Source organism: Octodon degus, unplaced genomic scaffold (assembly GCF_000260255.1).
Source record: "Octodon degus isolate 3935 unplaced genomic scaffold, OctDeg1.0 scaffold00043, whole genome shotgun sequence".
Taxonomy (NCBI): Eukaryota; Metazoa; Chordata; class Mammalia; order Rodentia; family Octodontidae; genus Octodon; species Octodon degus.
The window spans coordinates 10,684,980-10,703,597 of record NW_004524619.1 but is presented as its reverse complement, the minus strand read 5'-3'; the positions used below and the strand labels follow the sequence as shown (position 1 = coordinate 10,703,597).

The following is an 18,618-nucleotide window of genomic DNA, read 5'->3' as shown; positions in this document are numbered from 1 at the left end:
TTAAATATAATGTAGTCACTGATGGCACTGAATTCATTTCTTGGTATTTTGCACATCTTCTTGTTCTTTTCCTCTTTTTCTAGCCTTCTTTTTTGGGGGAAGGTAGGGCTGCAACAGGGTCTTACTATGTAGCCCAGGCTGGCCTCAAGCTTGCAGCTATTCTCCTGCCTCAGTCTTTCCAGTGCTGGGATTATTGGTATATGCCATCACATTCTTTTTTTTTAAAATTTAAAGTCACTTTTCTTCACAATAAATTTGAATATAATTTAGAATTTAGGTCAATATTTTTCCCATTTATCCATCTATTACCCTTAACCTACTCTTCTATCTCTGTCCCCTTTCCTCTTGTCCAACAGTATCCCTTCTACTTATATGTCCTTTTATTGTCTCCCTAGAGTCCATATTAGGGAAAATATACAATATTTGTCTTCCAATTTCCAGTCACCATCTCGAGAATAAGTATAGTCTCCAGATAGCAAAGCATAGTGTTTTTGCAGTTAACCCTATGCTGGCAAAAGTGCTTTTCTCACCAACTAGATCTTCTTTTTTGGTTTTTGTATTGAGGGCAGGACCTCACACATGCTAGACAACTGCTCTACAATGACCTGAATACTCAATCCTTTTTAAAAACTGTATTATGAGACAAGGTTTCTCTAAGATGTCCAGACCTTTCCTGAATTTGTGATCCTCAGTCTCCATGTAAAAGGGATTACAGGTGGATACTACCATTTCTCTTTTTTTTTTTTTTTCTGGAACCAGGGATTGAACTCAGGCCCTCACGCTTGCCAGGGAAGTGCTTCTTCCACTGAGCCATCTCCCCGGTCCCTTCATTTCTCTTCTTTTATATGTACATCATCACTTAGAATTTTCTTCAAACAAATTCATTATGTTTTGTGGCCGATGGAGAAAAACCCTGGGGACGAGGTTTGATGTGAAAGACTAACCTAACTTTTGGAAAGCCATATATTCAATTTCTGTGAAATCAAATATTATCAAAAATTATCAAATTTGTTCCCATTATCAAAATATCTGTGTAGGGGATGTAGCTCAATGGCACACAGCCTGCCTGGAAAGCATGGGACCCTGAGTTTGATTCTCAGCATTAAAAAAAAAAAAAAAAATAATAATAATAATAATAATCTGGCAAGTAATTCAAAGTAATATTTTTAGGTTATATAATTTAAATAAATATTTTTTCCTAGGCACGTGGCTCTAGTAAAGTGTTCCTGTCTGGCCCAGAGGACCTAAGAGGAAAGCCATGGTACTGAATAATATCGCAGAATAATAAATATGGCAGAAATTGATGTATTCACTGTTGTGAATGCATTCTAACCTCAGCTGTGGACCTGTTTTTTTTTTCATCTATCAACAGTATGAAGAAGCATTAGACATGCATATTTGTGACCTGATCATTTCTGGAATACTAGCTAAATCACTTTTAATATTCTCTGATGACCAAACTGATAATAATAAAAATATTTCCCACCATATCAATCCAATATGAAATGCATTTATTTATTACTTTATTCACTTTTTATTTTATTTTTTTGGTGGAACCGGGGATTGAACTCAGGCCCTTGTGCTTGCCACGGAAGTGCTTATTTGACTGAGCTATCTTCCCAGCCCACCTTAAATCTTTAATCACACAAATTAAAGATTTATTTATCTTATCCACAGTTAATTATAGGAATAACTACAATGTCGCATTTTTTCATGTTCAATAAAATGAAAAAGACACCAACCTCTTTTTTCTTCTTCACGTTTTAGTTTATCTTCCTCTATTTCTTTAGGTAATTTTTCCTTTTTTTCTTTCTCCACATCATTATGCAAATGTTTTGTGGTATAGCTGAGTGCTGGAGAAAGAAGGATCTCTCCATTTTTGCAGAGTTCATCACGAATTTTAATAAAAAACTGCTGAAGTTCGACAGCATCCTCATATATTTCAGAATCTGTCCTATAATGGCATCAAAAGTATCCATAAACATAAACTCCTTTTCAAAATACTTCAATCATATATTAAATTCTATTTATTACTATGTTAATTGCTATAAAGATATTTCATTAAGGTCCTAACAAAGACATCCCCAAAGTTTGCTGGAACAGACTCTGATGAGTCATGGGGGGAGGAGGAGGGCTCCTGTCCACCAGCTTCTTCTTCCTCAAGGTTCACTGTTCAGCCACATACAAACAAAAACCTCAGCATTTTTCCTCAGAGATTTACAGCACATTCATCAGTCATGAAACAATGACTCCAGACCAAGTCCAAAACTATACTTTTAAAACATTAATTATTTTTTATGTATTTAGTACAGGGGCTACTGGGTCTCACTACACAGATTGGACTTGGAATGATCCTTCCTGTTTTCAGCCTCCCAAGTGCTGAGATTAAAGGTGCACACCACCACACCCAATCTCAATTGGCATCTCAGCACACCCCAGAGGCAAGGCAGGTTTGGCAAGCCAGGATAGAACCCCCGGTCCCTGCATCTGTCTAAGTAGGCACTTCAATCTGCTGAGCTATCCGGCTGGCCCAAAACTATACTCTTTTAATTTCGGAGGAATACATTCTTTTTGGTCCTGCAACAGGGTTGCCAGGATTGTTGGGGCTAAATTGCAAAGCCATGAGGACATCCTGTAACAGCTATATGCATGAGGATTACTGTAAATCTTAGTTTCTTAGAAATAACTATAATTCCAGGAAATCAAGAGAGATAACCTAGTGAGAGAAAAAAAAATTATATTCAGAACTTTTCTAACCCTCTTCTCCTCATTTATAAAATGAGGGCAAAATATATAATTCTATTAACTAAGAAGATCAAGGTTAAACAAGTTAGTCCTAAAACTAACAGACAAATGCCTCATCAGAAACCAAGCACATTTTGGTCAGGGGAGTGTGGCAAGGGGAGCAAGCCCAGTGTGCGGTCTGCTGACATGTCGCTAGAGCAGCAGGCTTAGGCAAGGATATCAAATGCCTCTCCCCATCAGCAAAAGAAGTGGCAAACAATTAAAATTATGGTTAATAAACTAAATAGTTACTTATGGAAAGGTTTTAAACATGTACTAAAATCACAGGGATGCTAGCAATTGTTGGAATAAAACAATAAAACAAAAATAAAATCAGGGGGCCTGGGGAGATACAGGTCAGCGGCCTAAGCACCTGTCTGGCAAGCACAAGGACCGGACCCAGATTCAATCTCTGGTACCACATGCCATGCCAGCCTTGTGCTGAGCTGTCTACCAAAACCAGGTGTGGTGGTGCCTGCCTATAATCCCAGTGCTGGGGAGGGTGAAACAGGAGGATCACTATAAGCCTAAGCTGGGTAGTAAGACCCTGTACCAAATGAATGATAAAAAATGCAAGAGAAGAAACCATTAAGACACTAACTTGATGTCTGTTTTCCCAAACAGATATAACTGAAGATTCATTTCTTCAAATTAAATTCATTTTGTAACAGCTTATAATTTTAAGTTTAAAATTTTAACTGAAAACATTTAGCAATCCATGTCACACTGAAAGGGCAGATTCATCATTCCATCATATCACTTGATTTAACAATGAAGGTTTATACAAGTCACTAAACACCTGATATGTATCTGTGTTTTATTCAAAGCATTATCAAAATTTTGTTAATCGAAAAGACCAGGTGTTCACTGAATGTACAAGAACAAACCTTAAGATGGAAAAACAACTTAACACTTTCTCTCAATTGGCAGATAATCTTTTTACATAGGCAGACAGTCAGTGAATGGAAATAAAATTATAAAAGGCTACTAATACTTTCCTTGTTCTCAGAGTCCCATAAGGAATAATTTGTCTTTTACTTTTTCTTCCTTTTATCTACTTATCTACCTACTTGCATCTCTTTTTGTGGTGGTACAAGAGATTGAACCTGGGTCTCATACATGCTAGGCAAGCACCCTATCACTGAGCTATTATTTCTTTGGCCTTTAGCAACTTTTTATTTTGAGATAGGTTCTCACTTAGCTTCAAAGGTTGGCCTAGAACTTGTGATCCTTTTGCCTCAGCATACTGAGTAGCTCGGATTATAGGTATGCACTGCCAGCCCACAGGTGGTGGTGGTGGTGGTGGCTATAATTCTGTTTGTTTGACTGATTGACTGTACTATTACAGTCAATTAGTTTAATAGTACTATTGTACTATTTAAACCTAGGGCTTTTACCCTGAGCTACATCCCTATTCTATTTTTCTGTTTTGAGAAAAAGCCTCTGTATATCACTATGTTGCCTACTCACAATACTACTTTCATTTACAAACATTAAGAATGGATTCCATTTTTCATGTAAGCTCTGGGCATGACAGAGAAAGTGTCTGTAGCACAGTGTCATATAAATACACCCTTTGCTCTATCTTCTAGCTCTCAAAATCAAAAGCCAGTGGGAGAATGAACTCATTTCCTGGAGATATAACTTTACTTACTCCTTAAAATAAACATGTTACATAAAATAAATACAAAGTTACCAACAAAAGACAAATACTATTTGAAAGACTCACAGAACCCCAGATGTGATGGGGTTGAGGATACAGGTTAACAACCAAGTGGTTTTATTTTTGTTTTGAGACAGGGTCTCACTATGTAGTTCAGGCTGACCTTCAACACACTATGTAATGCAGCCGGCTTCAAACTCACCATGATTCTCTTGCCTAAGCCTCCCAAATGCTGGGAATACAGTGTGTGCCATAACACCCAGCTCAAAGTGGCTTTAGACCTAAGAACTATTTAAAGAAGAATAGAAATTTAAACTCCAAGAAGGCAGGAGCTTATGTTTGTTCCACTGGCATATCCCTTGGATCTAGAATATTGGAAGGCACCCAACAAAAACTTGGTCAATGAAAATCTCCTATAGATTTTGAGTACAAAATGCTACCTATCTTTCTCTATTTTTCTTTTGGAGGGGGTACTAGGAATCAAACCCAGGACCTTATGCTGCTGAGCTGTATCTCCTACTCTATTTTTTTATCCCTATGATCAAAATAAATACGGCTTCAAGCACCTTTCCAATTTGGCCTCATCTCTCAAAAGCACCATATTCATTTCTTAATAATTCTTTGTTTTTACTCATTCTTTATTTAAAATATCCTCTTCTATTCATTTGAATCCTACCTATCCTCCTACTCCCTGCCTCATACCATTTAAGGTATGAAGCCCAAAGTTCCTTACATCAACACCTTTTCTAAATTAGGTTGTGATGTATGTCTTATGTCTGCAATTATTTTTTCCCTAAGCATAAATTCTATCAGACTTCAAGCTCTAAGTACAGAGTTCAAGGATTATCCGTGGATGTACTCTACAATGGTGATAATCAGCAGCCCTCTACAGAGGGGAACAGGACAAGTCACACCACCTACTACTATCTGTGAGGCTTTGGGTAACTTCTTTCTGTGCCTCCATTCTTCACATACAAACTGGTAAGATTATCATTTACCTAGAAAAGCTACTATAAGGGCAGGATGTTTCACATGGAGGTCCTTAACAGGAAGAATAAGTGTTAATACTTATTTTTCTTTTAAAGTTCAGAGCATAGGGGCTGGGGAGATGGCTCAGTGGGATAAGCGCTTCCCTGGCAAGCATAAGGGCATGAGTTCAATCACCAGTTCTGCCAAAACAAAAAAGTTCAGAGCATAGGCCAGCTTCACAGATTCTCCAGCTAGGCATTACTCTGCTTAAAGGTGTTGCTCTTGGCACCAAGACTGTAAGATCTAGAAAGATAGGATTTGTATCTTTAACTTTTTGTACTTCGTCTTTTTTTGTACTTTCTATCTAGAGCACAGAAGATACACAATAAGCACTCAAATGGCTTTAACAACTGAGTACACTATGGATATATGACAAATAATTACAGCAGAGTAAAATAAAAAGGAATTTAAGTTTTTTTGTTTTTTGGTGGAACCGGGCATTGAACTCAGGCCCTTGTGCTTGCCAGGGAAGTGCTTATTCCACTGAGCCATCTCCCTAGCAGGAATTTAAGTTTGACATAAATTTAAAATTCATCTTTTTTTAAAAAAATTTTTTAAAGCTTTTTATTTTATTTATTTATTTATTTGTGTGCGTGGCCAGCTCAGCCGACCAGGGGGCGGGGCTGGCTGGCATGTGGTGCTGGGGGATTGAACCGCGGTCCCTGTGCTTTGCTAAGCTTCTTCTAAGTAGGTGCTTTAGACCACTAAGCCATCTCATCAGCCCTAAAATTTATCTTTTAAGAGTTTTTTTTTTTTTCCTTTTTTGTGGCCAGCACAGCCCACCCTAGGGGCTGGGCTGGTGCTGCATGTGGTGTCAAAGGATTGAAGAGTGATCCCTGTGCGCTTGCTTGCCTAAATTAGTGCTTTATACCCATCTTGCTGGCCCAGTATTTTTTATTTTTTAATGTACTTAGTACAGGGTCTAACAACACAGATAAGACTTGTAGTGATCCTCCTGTTTTCAGCCTCCCAAGTACTGGGATTATAGCAGTGCTCCACCACACCCAATCTCAGCTGCCATTTTAGCATGCCTTGGGGGCAGGGCCAGCACGGCACACTGGGGATCAAACCCCAGTCCCTGTGCCTGCCTAAGCAGGTGCTTTAATCTCCTGAGTTTTTTGGTCAGCCCTCTAGCCCAGTATTTCTAATCTTTAAAAAATTTTTGGGCCAAGGATATAGCTCAGCAGCATAGTGCCTGCTTGGCAAGCAGAAGGTCCCGAGTTCAGTTCATGATGCCAAAAACAGAAGAAAAAAAAAAAAAAGTGTGTTTGTGTGTATACTGTGTTGGAGAATAAACATAGAGCCTTGTGTATGCCAGGAAAGTTCTTTACCATTGCACTTCATTCCCTGCCCTTCTGTTAGAACACTGAATGTCTACAACAAGTTCTTTAAGTGAAAAATCTGAAATTAGGGGAGAAAAAAAAAAGATACTTTCCTAGATACTTGAATGGTGGCCAACTTTGTATCAGTATAACCTCAGAACAATAACCCAGAGCTCTTTATTTAAAGTACTCTCAGGGCTGGGGAGATGGCTCAGTAGAATAAGTGTTTCCCTGGCAAGCGCAAGGGCCTGAGTTCAATCTCTGGTTCTGCCAAAAAAAAAAAAAAAAGTACTCTCAGACTGAAGTCAGAGTTTTAAAGAAAAATCCTATCACTGTTTTATCCTTTAAGAAACATGTTTTGTGAAAGCCTGCATTTTTTTTTTTTTCTTTCAGTACCGGGTATTGAACTCAGGACTTCTACTCAGCTATCTGCCCGGTCTGAAAGCCTGCATTTTAAGTATATGCTTTCCATGAATAACTTTGATATTATTCCTCTTACTGGTCTTAATTTAGGTAACTCAATAGGGTGTTCTCTTCTTCCTTGAAGGATAAACTTGTTTTTTAAGAAGTTTGGCTACCTAGAATTCAGAATAGCACGATACCAACTGAAACAGTACACCAAAGCAGTTTTTCTTCATCTGTTTTCGATTAAATATCACATTTCTTCAAAAATACAAGGCTGACATAAAAAAAAAAAACATGGCTGTGAAAACATACCGATTCATCCTTCTTGCCCTTTCCAATACTTCAAACATATGTTCTTGAAATAAATCAAGCCGTCGGTAGCGATTATTTTCAACATTCTTCCTAATAATGTCAAAAGTAAGGGGAGGTTTGTTAGGAAAGTTGGGATCCACACCAGGAATTTCTGCTAAGGAATCACTGTAGCATCTTCCCTCATCATCCTGATGACTCATTACTGATACAAAAAGATTATGGATAAGCTCTTGAATCAGTAAAGTCACATTTGGGACATGAGAGTCCTCATCTCCCTCCAGGTCTCTCCGAGTTTCAAGCAGGACCTTGTGTAAGACAAGGGCATCTTTGTAGATCAAAGACTCAGGCTCATTGTATGTACAGGCATTGTTAAACATCATGACAAAATCCTCAACCATAGAGTCTATATCTTGGTATTTGTTTGCCATCATGTGACCTCGAATCTTTTCCATGTCCATGGGCTTTTTAATGGTCAGATAGTAGTCAGGCAATTCAGATCTGGAGGGAAGCCTCAGGAATATGGCACTGAGGCGGCGACCTCTCTTGTCTGTGTAATTTTTAACAGCTTCATAAACTTCATTTAATTTCTGCTGCATTGGAGTCATATATTTTGACTTTTTAGGAGAAACACCACTCTTTCTACCTGAAAAAAGAATTACAAGGTTACATGGATAAAGTGAAAGAAACTTAACTATATATAGTTAACAGTGTAACAATAAGAAAGGGTCTATCTCAAATAATTTATAAAACATCTTAAATTAACATGTCTTTATTAAAACAGGTTTTATAGATAAAGAACAAGTGAGAAAACAACTGCAGTAATCATCTTGCAGGTGGGAGAATTTATACTTCTGAGGCAGCTGTAAATAAGGTAGCATAAAGGAAATAAATAGCTATGTGACACTGCAATGCCATCACCTGAGAACTGAGATTTTCTTTTTTTTAAATTTTTTATTTATTTATGTGTGTGTGTGTGTGTGTGTGTGTGTGTGTCTGTGTGGCCAGCTCAGCCCACCAGGGGGCGTGGTGGCTGGCATGTGGTGCTGGGGGATTGAACCGCGGTCCCTGTGCTTCGCTAAGCTTGTTCTAAGTAGGTGCTTTAGACCACTGAGCCATCTCACCAGCCCAGAACTGAGATTTTCATCATGAGAGAAAGAAATATAAATGTCAAAATGGAGGACATATATAAAAATCTTGTAGCCTCAAATTTCAAATAAAAGTATCAGCTGAGTTTATAATGCATTTTATGTTTAAACATAAACTCCTATACTTCTTTTAGGTTTGTCCACTGAAAAGCATAGAAACAATTACCAACTCATACTAGTATATTTCAGAATTTTAATATAGTAGCTTTCAATACTAATGTGAAGGATCCATGACCTTTTAGCAGAAGCCTAAAACAATCAGGACTCCCTGGCAAATAGCTGATTCTAAGTTGGGTTTACCTTGAAATCCCAGACATCGAAGACTCTACCAGTGACTTCCTACTATGGTCATGTCAGAGGAACACAGGCATTAGCCTGAGACAAGCTAAACATCAATAAAGACAATAACTGCAATGGGTTAAAACTCAAAAATATTTAAGTTTATGTATCTCCCCCCCCCCCAGAACCGGGGATTGAACTCAGGCCGTGCGCTTATTCTACTGAGCCATCTCCCCCGACCTAAAACTCAAAAATATTAATCTAGTAGTTTTTTGTTTGTGTGTTTATGGTACATGGAGACTGAACCCAGGGTCTTCACACTGAACTACACTCCCAGGACTTTTCAAAAATGTATTTTTCTTGCTATTTGTTTATCAATAAAATTATGTCAAAAAAATAAATTAAAAAAAAGAAAAAAGGAAATAAAATACAAATTCATTTAAAAAATGTATTTTTCTTTCTTTTTATAGTACTGAGGATTGAATTCTGAAATCTTTGCACTGAGCTACCCCCAAGTATTGCAACATTTCAGTCTCTTTTTTTTGGTACTGGGAATTGAACTCAGATGCACTTGCCAGGAAGGTGCTTGTGCCACTGAGCTCTATTCCTAGCCCATTACTCTTCATTCTGAGTTGGGGTTTGTTAAGTTGCTAAGGAGACCAGGCTGGGTTTGAACACGCTATCTTTCTGCCTCACCCTCCCACCATGCTGGGATTACAGGGATGTGTCAACATGTTCAGCCTAAATTTGGTAATTTTAATAATGTATTTTTAAAAAACATGGGGGAGGTCACTGGCACAGCACTAGCCTGTTAAGCTCAAGGTCCCAAGTTCAATTCCCGGAGGCCCCACTCCCCAAAAACAAAACACTGGGTAAAACTGGAGGATGTTAGTAAACTAAAGTATTACTTTGAAAATAGTAAGTAAAGGGGTGGGGGAATAAATATGTGAAAAAATATCCAACATCATTGGTTATTTGAGAAATGCAAATTAAAACAACACTGACATTCCATCTCACCCCAGAAAGAATGGCTAACATCAAGAAGCCAGCCTATAACAAATGCTGGAGAGGCTGTGGAGAAATAAAGACTCTTCTTCACTGTTGGTGGGAGTGTAGACTGGTACAACTACTGTGGTAATCAGTGTGGAGATTCTTCAAAATACTAGGATTAGAAGTCCTATTTGAGCCAGCTATTCTCCTCCTGGGTATTTTTCCACAAGAACTGAAAACATCATACACAGCAATATATGTGCACCCATGTTTATAGCAGAACAATTTGTCATAGCTAAATCTTGGAAACAACCCAAATGCCCAACAACTGAGGAATGGATAAAAAGATGTGGTATTTTTGTACAATGGAGTATTACTCAGCTGTAAAGATAAACTCAAGGCTTTTAAAAGTAAATGGATACAAGTAGAGATCATACTCATAAGCGAAATAAACCAGATGTGCATGTGTAAACGTCATAATGTTTGCCTCATGTAAGAAAATGAGTAAATAAAATTTGAAAAGTACAACAGATACTATGAAAGGGAATGAAATTGCTCAAAAAGAAAAATCAACTGAGATGAGGGAAATGAGAAAAGGGAGTTAAACACACACACACACACACACACACACACACACACACACACACGATAGCTAAGATAACTGTATTACTAAGTTCTATTGTTTAGCTAATTTTAGTTATGTATTTGGTTGTTACAGGGTTTTACCATGCAGCTTGAACTCGTGGTGATCCTTCTGTTTTCAGCTTCCCTATTGCTGTGATTATAGGCATGTGTGACCATGCCTGGACTCTGGCCCACTCAGCTGCCCTAGGGGCAGGGCTGGTGCTACATGTGGTGCCAGGGATTGAACTGTAGCTCAGCTTGGCTAAGCAGGTGATTCAGTCCACTGACCTATATTCCCAACCTTGTACTAATTTCTATTGGTTTACTGAAAGGAACAGTTAATGCTTAAGCTTTTTGATCAATTTTGGATGCCTATGTCTGGTAATCTAAGCAACTACTTTGAAGAGAACAATATACAAATATCATCCATTGCTGATTTCCTATCATCTTGTTTTGAACTTTTGTTTTTAACGTATTTTAAATTTGGTGGGGCTGGGAGATGGCTAAGTAGAATAAGCGCTTGCCTGGCAAGCTCAAGGGCTTGAGTTCAATCCCTGGTTCTGCCAAAAATTAAAAAAAAATTTAAAAAAATTTGGTGTCTCTTTAAAATAAATTTAAAAATTAAAAAATGATTTAAAAAGAGAAATAGGAAAGAAATTAAGCTTCTACAATTCTTAAACTAAGACAAACAAAAACTGTACCACTAGTGATCAAATACTGGATAAAGGAAAGTTTCTCTATACAAAGTATTTAAATCAATAAATGAGAAACTAAAGTATTATTTTTAATTATTTCTTGGATTAATGAATTGAGCACCAATATTAAATAAAATTAGCAGAAAGACACAACCATATATCATATGCCTTGTCATTCACTGAGTTGGTTCTTGTGCCAAGGATAGGGTTTCAAGTCTGAAACTTATTTTGGCTCAAACTACTAATTATAGAAAATACACAGGATAGCAAAACATATTACAATACAACACAGGGACTCAATGAATGAGCAAAACCTAAGACTGGACAAATATAGCAAAAATCATTTTCTAGTGGGCTAGATGAAGGGTCAGGTAAGACCCATAGACATAATGTCATATATATGCAGAAAAGCTCTTATGAAGTATCCAAAGCTAAAGCTGAATCTAATCAAGCCTTTAACTTTTGGGCTGTCCAGATAGCTCAGTAGACTAAAGTGCCTGCTTAGGCAAGCACTAGGAGACCAAGGTTCAATCCCCATGCCATGCGGTATTGTGCCAAGCTAGCCCCTGGGGCGCACTGAGAGGGCAGATGAGACTGGGCATGATGGTGCACACCTGTAATCCCAGTGCTTGGCAGGCTGAATACAGGAGGATTACTGCAAGTCTAATTTGTGCAGCGAGACCCTGTACTAAATATATTCAGAAAAAAAAATTAATTTTCATTTACATGAAAGAAGGGGGATAAAGAAAAAATGTAACTGATATAACAAGGAAACAAACTTTCTATTTTTATTTTTATTTTTTGTCTTTTTTTTGCGGAACCGGGGATTAAACTCAGGCCCTTGCGCTTGCTAGGGAAGCGCTTATTCCACCGAGCCATCTCCCTGGCCCTTTTTTGTCTTTTTGAGACAGGGTCTGGCTATGCAGTTCAGGCTGGTCTTGAGCTCACTTTGCAGCCCAGGCTGGTCTCAAACTTGCAATGATCCTCTTCATGCCTCACCCTCTCAGGGGCTGGGATTACAGGCTCGCACTACCATGCGCGGCTTGGAAACAAACTTTATAATCCACAACTTGGGACCTTGCGCAGTAACCTAGTTTCATCAATGAGTGAGTGGGCATAAAGAAAGAAAAGGAGAGATTCTAAATTATGAGTTTAAGGGTAAAGCAGTCAAATCTAATATGTTGAACTCAATTAGATCTGGATTTGATGGAGCCAACTGTAAAGATGTGTTTGTGGGACAACAAAATGTCAAAGTTTGTTAAATATTATACAAAACCAAAAATCTACTGATAATTTTATTAGGTAGAAAATGTCTGCATATTTTAGAGATAATTTAGAGATTCAGCTATACAGAAGTGGAAACAACATGACTGGATTTGCTTTAAAATAATTTAGAGAAAAAAAGAAAAAAACAGGATACAGGAAATTAATGTGGCATAAGCTAGGTAATCGTTAAGTAACATACATGGGTGTTCACTGTACAAGTCCCTTTCACTTGTATATGTTTGAAAGTTTTTGAGCCAGGTGTAGTAGTGCACTGCTGTAGTCCCAGCACTAGGGAGGCTGAGCAAGAGGACTGGTAAGAGTTCGAGGCCTGCCTGGAGTACATGGTAAATTTAAGGCAAGCCTAAACTACACAGTGAACCCTGTCTAAAAAAAAAAAAAATTAGCAGCTGGGAGACAGCTCAGTAGAATAAGCGCTTGACTGGCAAGCATAAGGGCCTGAGTTCAATCCCTGGTTCTGAGGGGGTTCCTAGAAAGAAAGAAGTCCTTGAAAACACTCGTCCACATCACTGCATCATCAAAATGTAAAAAAAAAAAAAAAAAAAAAGCACAAGAAAACATAAAGAAAAAGGTAATTAACATTTCATGTTAAAATCTCTTTTCCCAAAAAAGGATCAAGGTACATCATGTACAGGTACAAATTTTCTATGTTAACCTATTTTAGGTACATTAAAATATTTTCCTATAGAAAACACTTAGAAATAGGTATATTCTTATTTTAGGCACATTATGTATACCTAAAATGTACCAATAAACTTAATTTTAAAAATCCCTTAACCTTTAAAACATGTATTGAATTACTTCTAATTTTGAAAGGTATTCTACAAAGTAAACTAAGTTTTGAATTTCTGCAAACCTGTATCCTTTACAATTCCATGAATAAATGTCTTAACAAAAAGGAATTATTACTCAGCAATAAATAATTCTCAACACAATCATGGAACTCATTTTGCAATCATCACACATAAAAAAGAGGTGCTTTTCACCCCTTTTTCAAGTCATGTGTGGCTCTTAAAATTATCTGACAATTCACTATTATTTGCTTGGTATTTACTTTATTCATAATTTTAAAATAAGGCAGAAATTTCCTGTTTAGTTTAATGGTATTATTTTTGCTGTCCTTTTCCTCACAACTTTAAATAAAACCACCTTTCAAAACTTCAAAAGAATGATCAAATTCCATCCAGTAGAAGCTGGTAGGAGTCATTTTTAATTCTAGAAAACACACACACACACACACACACTACAGAAAGACAAAATTGTTCCAATTCTTTTACAGGTTTCAGATATAGAAAAAAATATCTATTCTTACTATTTAATGTTTAGGGAGCTCTCATCCTTTTTTTTTTGGCAGAACCGGGGATAGAACACAGACCCCTGCGCTTGCCAAGGATGCATGTATTCCACTGAGCCATCTCCCCAGCCCCCACTATTTAATGTTTAGAAAAATGTTCTTTGCTTTAATATTTGAGATAGCAAGCATAACCTTTTCTGTTGTTATAATCTCTTCTTCACACCTTCTTTACTATTTACTTAAACTACAGTAACAGTGTGCTTGAAAAAGAGGGAAGAAATCCCCTGCCGGAGTGTCAGTAAGTTCAATTATGTCACCATTTAATTAAGTATTAATGAAGTGTGATGCCATCTTACTCAGCTTGAGTTTGGGAGAAGCCAGATCATCATCATCAGGGAGTGGGCCCAATTCTTTCCTTTTATCCTTGAGTAACTTCTCCAGGATATGTGCGTCATTATATACCTACATTTCAAAAATATATTTAAGATTATTTTCTAGGAAACTCTGAAGGTATAACATACAACCATAATTTTTTTAAAGTTTGGAATCACTACCAGTTTTTCTTTTATGAGACAGGGTCTCGCTATCCAGTTTGGGCGGGCCTTGTGCTCACTTTTTTTGCCCCCCCTAGGCTGATCTTGAACTCACAGCAATCCTCTTGTCTCAACCTCCCAAGTGCTGGGATTACAAGTGCACTACAGGTTTTAAGAGAGGTATTGAAAAACATTTACATATGTTGCTTTCTCCAAAAACCTATCTCCCCTTGGACCTTTAAGGTACCAGACACCCCAACAGAAATTAGAGATTTAAAATATATGTTGAGAGAGCAGCATCTCTAATTTGTTCATCTCAAACTTGAGTGGCAGCCTACAATCTGATCTGTTAAAAAACAAAAACAAACCTTGCTTAAGGATCTCTTTCTGAAGACAAAGGCCAGTGTGAAGAGATGCAGCCAAGAGCAAGGTTACTCACTTAAAGACCTTGCCATCTCAGCTGCCTCCTCCTACCTTCCCAGCAGATCACCTTCCTGCATCATCCACCACAGCAGGACAGCTGAGGGAATAAGTCACCTCTCTTCTTTAGTTACCACTCTTAAGGGTGGCTTTTATTTCACCAGGGACAGGTGTTATAATGGCTTGTGATGCTAAGAACAATACTAACTCCTATTATAGGGAAGCATTTTTTGCTGTACTTTTTATTTTCAATACTTTGGATTGAACCCAGCAGCCATGTACTTCATGTATTCTATCAATGAGCTATATCTCCAACCTTCTTTATTTTTGATAGGTCTCACTAAGTATCTTATCCTGACCTGGAACTTATGATCCTCCTGCCTCAGCCTCCTGAGTATAAGGGATTAGAGGCATGTACCACCATATCTTATAACACGTATTTTATTTTACATTCAAGTGTTAACAGCAGAAGAAAAGAAATACATAACTGAAAATGTCAGTGAAGTCATGGTTCAATACCCAGCAGTGTCACCACACTTCACACCAAAGTCAATTATTTAGAGGTGCTTTGATGGGAGTTTTATGGTGATTTACATATAAATGCACAATTTCATGGGGTGTTATTGGAGAAGTACGGCCAGTGAAGATAGTTACGGTGATGATGTATCTTAAGGTGTAGCTCAGTGACAACACCATTAAAAAAAATTTTTTTTTTGAAAGATTTGGCTTTCTTTTGGGTACTTATTCAGTATCAAGCACTATTCTAAATGCTCGGTATACACTATCTTTTTAAAATTATAAACTAATCCCAGTATAAGTACTACTATTATTCCTAAATATAGATAGAAATAAAACTTACATAGAGATTGGGAAGGCAGGACTCAAACATAGGATGTATTTCATTTTCAACAATTAAGAAAAGACAAATGAACCCAGCCATCAAAAATAATTCAGGTTCGGTGTAGAGCTGACCTTTTAAAATATATTATTCTAGTAGCACCTAAAAGAACAGGTGTCTACTGCAGTACCCTCATCTGTTCTCACCTGGGAGCCCTCTTCATTATAGTGCCTGGCATTCCGGAACATCAGTTTCATGTCCTCTATCATTCCTTCTTCACCTGTGTATTTGTCATTGCGGATGTTATGCTCAATTATTTTCAAGTCCATTGGTTCCAAGATGATTTTATAGTAATCAGGATAGTCCTTCTTGGATGGTTTAACCATAAATAGATCACAAAGTCTTCTGCCTGAACCTGGCTCTCGAGCTTCAAGAACAACATTGAATAAGATTTTCATTCGCTGCTTTCTTATGTTCTTTTTACTGTTGGAGGGGGAAGTAGAAGGGAAAAATGGTAACAGGTTCAGTTTTCTTTATATGAGGATGAACATGAAATGAAACAAATTAATCATGTGGGCAGGTGCTTTATAATGATTATAATGTATTGATTACATATGTCACAGACAGAGTAAACATGCTGTAAGCTACAAACAAACAACAGGAAAATTTATAAAATAGTGAAAACATAGTAAACGGCAGGGGCAGCCTGTGACCAACAGACAAATCTGTTCAGAATATCTCATGAAATGCAATGGTTGAAAAAAAGATTCTGTCCAACATCAAAAGAAACATCTATCATTAAATGAAATATGGTTCTTTGTTTTTAAGACAAAGTAGAGCAACAGTGCAATAAAGTAGCTACTCTCTATTATTAATAAAATCTTCACTTCCAAGGACACACACACACACACACACACACACACAACAATAGCAAAAGAAACACCAAAACTAAGAGAAGTGCTTTACCTTTAAACTTCACCAAACAACAGTATATTCTGATTAGCAGAAAGCCAAGACTGTCTCCCAGAATAGTGTTTCTATCCTGGGTGTAAGAGTTTTGCACTGATCATGTCAGGGTCAATCCCGGGTGCCTCCCTCCACAACATTACTAAAAGAAGTGGTTTATGATTCATCTGAGCTCTTTATACATTTCACCCTTGAGTGTGAATTCCTGTCATGTTTCCAAATTCCCTGGGTGAGGTATGGATGCTTAAAAACTGATGAGTGGTATGGAATACAGTACAAGGGACCACAGTCTAGCAGAAGAGCTGCTCAAAAGGGGCCCAAGACAGCAGATGGTCTCATCTATTGAAAACTGGCTCAGAAAGGCAAATGACTTCCCCAAGGTGAGCTGTTCAGGAAATCAGAAGAGATGATTTTTCAATACCACTTCTTTTCTTTTTTCTTCTTTTGATTTTTGTGAAACGTTTCAGCTGTGGATACTATTTCTGTAAAGAGGCATCATGCAATGATGATATAAGACAAAAAGAGTTCTCTCATTCTTGGTCTTTAGCAACACTATATCAAAACAAAAGGACTCAGCAATTCAAGCCCAAAGCACTAATCATAAAAGGTTTGAAAAAAATTTTTAAAAATTAAAAATTAAAAAAAAAAAAGATTGGAGTAATCAATTCAGATGGACATCAATCCTCATTCATTGAAGACCCCACCTAGATGAGATCAGTCATGTTACCTTCCAGAATTCAGCACACTACTGCTAATTGCCATTAGGCTTTTCTGTATGAAGGTATAAATATGTTCTCTAGGATCAAACCTAGGGCATTTTTGTTTTTTGAGATAAAATCTTGAACTTGTGATAAGGTGGCATGGCAGAGGGTAGCCTTGAAATTTTGATCCTTCTGTCTCAGTCACTCTTATCCTGGGATTATAGGGTGGGTACCACTAGGACCTGTTTAATTCAGATGTTTTTCTTTTTCTTTTTAAATGGGGATTGAACTTGGGACCTTGCACTTGCCAGGCAGGCACTTATGCCACTGAGCAATCTCCCCAGCCTAACTTGGATTTTTATGAGATTTTTTAAGAAAAGGGGGGCCGGCCGAAGAGCTCAATGTTAAAGCGCCTGCAAGCAGGCACAGGGGCCAGGGGTTCAATTCCCAGGCCTGACATGCCAACATGCCAGCCCAGCCCCTGGGGTGCACTGAGAAAGCAGTTGAGACCGGGCATGGTGGCACGTGTCTGTAATTCCAACACTTGGGAGGATGTAAACAGATGTATCACCATGAGTCGGATCTAGTAGTAAGACCCTGAAAACCCTATAGACCGTTCCCTAAAATACAGAAAATAAATAAAAATTTAAAAAGAAAAGAGAGGGGCCGGGGAGATGGCTCAGCGGAATAAGCACTTCCCTGGCAAGCGCAAGAGCATGAGTTCAATCCCTGGTTCTGCCAAAAAAAAAAAAGAAAAGAAAAGAGAATGTTCTTAATTGAATTTTCAAAACAAAGTTAAAAAAAAAAAAAAGCAAATGGTCCATTCTTCCAATGCCAATAACCTTGCCAAGGTCTTGGTACCTTTGAATGGAACATATTGATAATACGATATCTAATTGCAGATAAGAAATTGCTCTAAGCAAGTGTGGTGGCATACACCTATTATCCCAACACTTAGGAGGCCAAGTCAGGAAGACTGCTGTGAATTCAAAGCCAGTCTGAAGTACACTTCAAGACCTTGTCTAAAAAAAAAAAAATTAAAAAAAAAGTGAAATAGGTCATAGGTCTCTATCCTATATGTTAGGGTCACAATGAAACAGATTGTTTTGTTATTTTTGTTTACATTTTATCATATCCTTTTATTGCCTTTGAGAATGAGAACTACTGGTGGTCTATAGTTTCAATTTGGGTTCCAGAAAAAACTGATAGCCCACTGTGCTTGAACTTTTGATCCTTCTTCCTCAACCTCCCAGAGTGCTGGGATCATAGGTATCTGTGCACATCAAGCATAGCTTCTAGCTGCTCTTTCAATCTCACTTTGTTTTTTAGATTCT

The 18,618-nt window shown here is 37.6% G+C and overlaps 1 protein-coding gene across 17 annotated transcripts in view; it reads right to left on the bottom strand.

Annotated features, from left to right (window-relative positions):
• The window catches only part of Pbrm1 (polybromo 1), a 171,546-nt gene that overhangs the window by 79,219 nt on the left and 73,709 nt on the right, over positions 1-18,618 (bottom strand). For all 17 annotated transcript variants that reach the window (XM_023715655.1, XM_023715657.1, XM_023715665.1 and 14 more), the window contains 4 exons: positions 15,824-16,100; positions 14,183-14,288; positions 7,516-8,158; positions 1,743-1,954 (listed from right to left, as the gene is read on the bottom strand). In XM_023715655.1, the coding sequence (XP_023571423.1) occupies positions 1,743-1,954; positions 7,516-8,158; positions 14,183-14,288; positions 15,824-16,100 (1,238 nt within the window). The remainder of the gene's footprint in view (positions 1-1,742; positions 1,955-7,515; positions 8,159-14,182; positions 14,289-15,823; positions 16,101-18,618) is intronic.